Source organism: Budorcas taxicolor, chromosome 4 (assembly GCF_023091745.1).
Source record: "Budorcas taxicolor isolate Tak-1 chromosome 4, Takin1.1, whole genome shotgun sequence".
NCBI lineage: Eukaryota > Metazoa > Chordata > Mammalia > Artiodactyla > Bovidae > Budorcas > Budorcas taxicolor.
Genome location: NC_068913.1, coordinates 67906375 through 67913789, shown reverse-complemented (window position 1 = coordinate 67913789; position 7415 = coordinate 67906375). Strand labels below are relative to the sequence as shown.

Genomic DNA, 7415 nt, shown 5'->3' with positions numbered 1-7415 from the left:
TATTTCCTTCCCTTCCTGGGCACACACACAAATCCACATTTTCTGACCCCTTTGCAGGTAGGTTAGACCATGTGACTGATTTCTGCCAACATGGAGAGTGGGAAGAGGGATGCAAAACCTTTTAGTCTTGACCAAAAGTTCTTCCTATATCTGTCCTTTTTCTTTGGGTGGCACAGGATCGAGTGAGGGGACCAGGGGTCTTGCTTAGCCACAAGATAAGAACCTGGGTCCCCGAGTCACCACTTGGAGAAGAGATACTCAGGATTGCCACTTAACTGGGAAACTATTTGGAGGGAGCTGAGAGGGTTTACCAAGTGAACTTGTAATATGCTTTCATTGCATCATGAACCTGAGGTCAAGGGGCTTGTTTCCATTTTGCGGCTTAGCCTGCCCTGATTAAGATGCTGTTCCTGGCACTAAGTAACACAAAACACACACTTATGAAGCAGAATGAATAATCATTACAACTCTAATTTTTACCCTCTATGTTCAATTTGTAAATGGCCTTCTCACTATTCATTTATTCAACAAATACCTACCTAAAGGTTATTGTGTGCCAAGCATTGCAATGGTGAGCCAGAAAATGACGCTTTCCATGCCTGCATAGAATTTACAATTTTGTGAGGAACGGACATAAACAATCAAACAAATATAACACTCCAGCTGTTGTGAGTGGTGTGAACACTGGAAACCTGGCACTATAAGGAGATGTTTTTTCTAGGTAGGAATAAATGAATAAATATTGAGTACTTTTTAGATGTAATTAACATCTGAGTAAAAATGACTTAAAAGTATAGGTTTGGATGTGTTGAAGCAAAACATATGTAAATTTGGATATGAGCAAGAATCATAGGGTTAAATCTTTTCATTTAACAGTTTTAACTAATGAATGGGGTTTGCTCCATATTATAGCTATCTAAACTTTTAAAATGCATAATGTATAATGACACATAAAATTTTATATATGATAAAATGTATAATGATGAGTGTGAAACTGTCAGTTGTTAGCTCCTCCGAGACCTGTAAAAGTCTTTTACTTCCTTTGAAAATCATAATTTGCTACTTTTCTCTATTAACAATAAGTTCTTGCCATATTGGTATAAATTCCTGTTGAACCAGAGTTTCCCACCAAAGGCCTCATTCAATAAAACTTAAATTGGATTAAATAACTAGATTGCCTGCTTAAATTAGAGCTTATCATTTTGGTAACAACTTTGGCCTTTCAAACTTTATTTTTGCTTACCAAGTAAATGTTAAATTCTTAAAGAGATGGGAGTACCAGACTAACTTAACCTGTCTCCTGAGAAATCCATATGCAGTTCAAGAAGCAACAGTTAGAACCAGACATGGAACAACAGACTGGTTCCAAATTGGGAAAGGAGTATGTCAAGGCTGTATATTGTCACCCTGCTTAACTTATATGCTGAGTACATCATGAGAAATGCTGGGCTTGATGAAATTAATAACCTCAGATATGCATATGATACCACTTTTATGGCAGAAAGCAAAGAGGAACTGAAGAGCCTCTTGATGAAAGTGAAAGAGGAGAGTGAAAAAGTTGGCTTAAAGCTCAACATTCAGAAAACGAAGATCATGGCATCTGGTCCCATCACTTCATGGCAAATAGATGGGGAAACAGTGGAAACAGTGGCTGACTGTATTTTTCTGGGCTCCAAAATCACTGCAGATGGTGACTGCCACCATGACTGCCACCATGCTTGCTCCTTGGAAGAAAAGCTATGACCAACCTAGACAGCAGAGACATTACGTTGCTGACAAAGATCTAGTCAAAGGTATGTTTTTTTCAGTAGTCATGCATGTATGCATGTGAGAGTTGGACCGTAAAGAAAGCTGAATGCTGAAGAACTGATGCTTTTGAACTGTGGTATTGGAGAAGACTCTTGAGGCTCTTGGACTACAAGGAGACCAAACCAGTCCATTCTAAAGGAAATCAGTCCTGAATATTCATTGGAAGGACTGATGCTGAAGCTGAGGCTACAATCCTTTGGCTACCTGATGCAAAGAACTGACTCATTGGAAGACTCTGATGCTGAGAAGGACTGAAGGCAGAAGAAGAAGGAGGGGATGAGATGGTTGGATGGCATCAATGACCTGATGGACATGAGTTTGAGCAAGCTCCGGGAGTTGGTGATGGAAAGGGAAGCCTGGTGTGTGGCAGTCCATGGGGTTGCAGAGTCGGACACGGCTAAGTGACTGAACTGAAGTAAATGTTGATTTCATTAAGCTCATACCCAAGATGAAAGAATTTTGAGTACCTCAAGATTTGAATTGAGTGAGTAGTTATATATATATATATATATATATATATATATATATATAACTACTCAAGGCAATGGCACCCCGCTCCAATACTCTTGCCTGGAAAATCCCATGGATGGAGGAGCCTGGAAGGCTGTAGTCCATGGGGTTGCTGAGGGTCGGACACGACCGAGCAACTTCACTTTCACTTTTCACTTTCATGCACTGGAGAAGGAAATGGCAACCCACTCCAGTGTTCTTGCCTGGAGAATCCCAGGGATGGGGGAGTTGGTGGGCTGCCAACAGTTGGTGGGCTCCCAGCAGTTGGTGGGTTGCCATCTATGGGGTCACAAAGAGTCGGACATGACTGAAGTGACTTAGCAGCAGCAGCATATATAAATATATATATATACGCACACACACAGAGTACATCAATATCTATACATATAGTCTTCTGTTTAAAAACTTGATTCTCATACTTCAAAGTGATAATCATTACATAAATTACTCATTACAAGTATGAGAAAAAAGACAAAGTATTTCTACAGTTTGTACAAAAAAATACCAGTTACTATTATTTTCACATAGAGAACACTTATAGGCATTTTAAAGATCGAAGGGTCACAGCAGGGTGTCCACTGGGTATCTAGACCGTGCTTTGCCACCAAAATACCACATTACAGTTTGGACCGGAGAGGGAAGAATTTTATTCAGTTCAGTTCAGTCGCTCAGTTGTGTCTGACTCTTTGCAACCCCATGAATTGCAGCACATCAGGCCTCCCTGTCCATCACCAACTCCCTGAGTTCACTCAAACTCACGTCCATCGAGTCGGTGATGCCATCCAGCCATCTAATCCTCAGTCGTTCCCTTCTCCTCCTGCCCCCAATCCCTCCCAGCATCAGAGCCTTTTCCAATGAGTTAACTGTTCACATGAGGTGGCCAAAGTATTAGAGTTTCAGCTTCAGCATCAGTCCTTCCAATGAACACCAGGACTGATCTCCTTCAGAATGGACTGGTTGGATCTCCTTGCCAACCAAGGGACTCTCAAGTCTTCTCCAACACCACAGTTCAAAGCATCAATTCTTTGGTGCTCAGCTTTCTTCACAGTCCAACTCTCACACCCATACATGACTACTGGAAAAACCATAGCCTTGATTAGACAGACCTTTGTTGGAAAAGTAATGTCTCTGCTTTTCAATATGCTATCTAGGTTGGTCATAACTTTCCTTCCAAGGAGTAAGCGTCTTTAAATTTCATGGCTGCAGTCACCATCTGCAGTGATTTGGGAGCCCTCCAAAATAAAGTCTGACACTGTTTCCACTGTTTCCCCATCTATTTGCCATGAAGTGATGGGACCAGATGCCATGATCTTCGTTTTCTGAATGTTGAGCTTTAAGCCAACTTTTTCACTCTCCTCTTTCACTTTCATCAAGAGGCTTTTTAGTTCCTCTTTACTTTCTGCCATAACGGTGGTGTCAGATGCATATCTGAGGTTATTGATATTTCTCCCAGCAATCTTGATTCCAGCTTGTGCTTCTTCCAGCCCAGCATTTCTCATGATGTACTCTGCATATGTTAAATAAGCAGGGTGACAATATACAGCCTTGACGTACTCCTTTTCCTATTTGGAACCAGTCTGTTGTTCCATGTCCAATTCTAGCTGTTGCTTCCTGACCTGCATATAGGTTTCTCAAGAGGCAGGTAAGGTGGTCTGGTATTTCCATCTTTTTCAGAATTTTCCACAGTTTATTGTAATCCACACAGTCAAAGGCTTTGGGATAGTCAATAAAGCAGAAATAGATGTTTTCCTGGAAGGTTGATGCAAATATAATTGCGGTTTCAGACCGTGAATTTTAAATCATCATAACTGGGCTCAAGCCCATCTTTATTAATTAAAATAGGAACCATTATAATCAATAATTTTTTCCAACAAGAAATAAGTTTGTTTATCCCTGTAGTATCGAAATCAATACTTAGGGATTCGATGAACTCTTGGAAAGCATTTCCTGCCTTCTGCTGGCTCTGGAAGCATTTTCCCTGCAAAAAGTTTTCGAGATGCTTGAGAAGTGGTAGTCGGTTGATGAGAGGTCAGGTGAATATGGTGGATGATACAAAAGTTCGTAGCTCATTTGTTCAGCTTTTGAAGTGTTGGTTGTGTGATATGCAGTCAGGTGTTGTCAAGGAGGAGAACTGGGCCCTTTCTGTTGATCAATGCCAGCTGCAGGAGTTGCTGCGTTTGGTGCATCTCATTGATTTGCTGAACATACTTCTCAGATGTGTTGGTTTTGCTGGGATTCACAAAGTTGTAGTGGATCAGACTGGCAACAGACCACCTATCAGTGACCATAATCTTTTCTGGGTGCAAGTTTGCTTTGGGAAGTGCTTTGAAGCTTCTTCTCGGTCCAACCACTGAACTGGTCATCACTGGTTCTCATATAAAATCTACTTTTTGTCGCATATCACAATCCGATAGAGAATAAGAGAAGAACCTAATGTAGGAAAAGAGAAGACGACCCTTCAAAATGATGTTTTTTTTTCATTTTCAGTCAGCTCAAGATGCACTCACTTCTCAAGCGTTTCACCTTTCAAATTTGCTTCAGATGCTGAGCAACTATAGAATGGTTGATGTTCAATTCTTGGGCAACTTCTCATGTAGTTGTAAGCCTCTCAGTTGGTTACTGTCAACTTTCCATGGGCAGCCACTATGTTTATCTTCAGGCTTTTATCTAGTCTGTAAAACTTCTTGAACCACCACTGCACTGTACATTTGTAAGCAGCTCCTGGGCCAAATGTGTTCTTGTGAGTTGTCTCTGCAAACTTGAATAGAAAAATCGCTTGAATTTGCTTTTTCTCTAACATCATTTCCATAGTTGAAATAAATATAAACAAGTAATAAGTCAGCCAAAAACATAAAGCAAGAAATGTGCATTAAAAGATGTACAGCACAACCATATTTAAGAAAGTATTGCAATATCAAATGGAAACTTTAAACAATGCAAAAACCGCAATTGCGTTTGCACCAACCTAGTAGTAATTGACATTTTAGAGAAAGTACAGGGTTTTAAAGCAGCAGGTGCTGTGGCGATTTGATACAAACATCCCAGGTAAGGAAACTAACGTCCACAAAGGTAAAATGATTGCTTATTACACTTAGTTTTGGTCCCAGACCTAGATAGACCCCAGGTCTTATGAATCGGTTGCAGCTGTCTCCGTGCCACAGTTTTTGCTCTACAGCTGAAAATCATGTTGGATTATCTTTAGTTCTATCAACTCTGCTTTCTCCACAGTCGGAGTGTTTAAATGGGATAGATCTAATTCAGATCAAGTTGCCTTCAGCCTCCTAGGTTCTTTCTTTTGTTTTCAGTCTTTTATTATCAGATTGGTGAGCTTCTGCTTTACTTAAAACACGCACTCGGAGGAACATCAAGGAGGAAGGTCGAAACCCATTCAAACGCAATGGCTGGGGACACAGGACCGAGACACACCCAGCCCCAGCTGTAAAAGGTGAAGACTGCCCACTGTCAGGTCCAGCGTCCGAGGGCCACGTGCAGGAGGAGGGGCCGTCTTCTGGTTGGCCCCCGGGGGAGCTCCGTCCCTCCAATCAGCGCAGGCCCCGCGGTGGAGAGGGGGCGCGCCCTGCGGGGGAGGGCGGGGCCAGAGACCTGTCCATCACCGAATCCGCGGGTGGCAGCACCTACCCCACCAAGGCACCTAGGCGAGACAGGGCGGGAGCGGGAAGGCCGCGGCGAGGGGGAGGCGGGGCCAGGCCGGTGGGAGCCAATCCGCCCGGCAGCGCCAGGGGGCAGGGGCGGGGTCACCGTGCGCGACCCAAACACATGGGTTCGGGCGCACCTTGGGGCCGCGCTGCTCCTCCGCCTTCCGGTGCGAGGGCCGCAGTACCTCCTTCCCTTCTGAGCACCCCCACCTCGTGGTCCAGACCCTACCCACCCCCCCCGCCCCTCCTTCTCTGGGGGAGCGCGGTGACGGTTGCCGGGAAGCGCGCGCTGCCCCTCCCTCTCCTCCTGCGTCCTCTCCTCCCGCGCCACCCGTTTTTCCTCCTCCTCAGTTAATAACAGCTGGGTGGCTGGGGGAGGAGGGAAGGTGGCCCCAGCGGAGTCTGGGCGGGCACCTCCCACTCACCCGCGAGCCGCCGTGGGAGCAGGAGGATGGCGGCGGTAGCGGCGGCCGCCCGGGAGGAGGCGGTGCCGAGGGCCCGGGCGCAGAGCGCAGCGGCGGCGGCAGAGAGCGGCAGCGGCCCGTCGCGGCGCACCAGAACCGAAAGCAGCGGCAGCCGCGCAGCCACCTGAGCCGCCCCTCCCGCCGGAGCCAGCGATCGGCGCCCGCGGGAGCCGGGACCTCCTTCCTCTCCATCTCTCCTCGTCTCCTGCGTCCCCAGACAGGCCGTCGATCTCGCTCGTCATCCCTTAGAAAAGCGCGGCGGGCGCCGACCGCCCCCTGGGGCGCCGGGCGGCGGCCCTGGACGTGCGGGCTTGTTTCTGCGCCGGCCTCCGCGCCTCGGCCCTGCCCTCTCGCTCCTGCGCTCGCTCCCGCCCTCCCGGCGCTCCGGGCACTGTGCGCGGGCCCGGCCCGGGGCAGGGCGGACATGGGCGCCAAGCAGAGCGGGCCGGCCGCTGCTAACGGCCGCACCCGCGCGTACTCGGGCTCGGATTTACCTTCCAGCAGCAGCAGCAGCGGAGGGGCCAACGGGACCGCGGGCGGCGGGGCGCGAGCCGCAGCCGCTGGGAGGTTTCCGGCTCAGGTGCCCAGCGCGCACCAGCCCAGCGCCTCCGGCGGCGCCGCGGCGGCCTCGGCGGCCCCGCGCAGCCGCTCCCTCGGCGGGGCCGTGGGGACCGTGGCGTCGGGGGCCCGGGCGGCGCAGTCAACCTTCAGCATCCCCAACAGCAGCAGCGGCCCGTACGGCTCGCAGGACTCGGTTCATAGCAGCCCGGAGGACGGCGGCAGCAGCGGCGGCAGGGACCGGCCGGCGAGCGGGGGTCCTGGAGGGCCGCGCCTGGTGATCGGCTCCTTACCAGCTCACCTCTCGCCGCACATGTTTGGAGGTACGGCCCTTTCCCTCTCTGCCTCCCGCGGGCGGCACGTGGGCCGCGGCTGCGCTTATTTTTACCCTTCTCCTTTTCTCCTTCAGCCCGAGCGC

General features: G+C 48.2%; 1 protein-coding gene across 1 annotated transcript in view; it reads left to right on the top strand.

The window, feature by feature from the left end:
* Positions 1 to 6863: 6863 nt before the first annotated feature.
* ZNRF2 (zinc and ring finger 2) overlaps positions 6864 to 7415 on the top strand; it is an 89272-nt gene continuing 88720 nt past the window's right edge. Inside the window, exon 1 of the mRNA XM_052639130.1 lies at positions 6864 to 7320. Coding sequence (XP_052495090.1) covers positions 6864 to 7320 — 457 coding nt within the window. The remainder of the gene's footprint in view (positions 7321 to 7415) is intronic.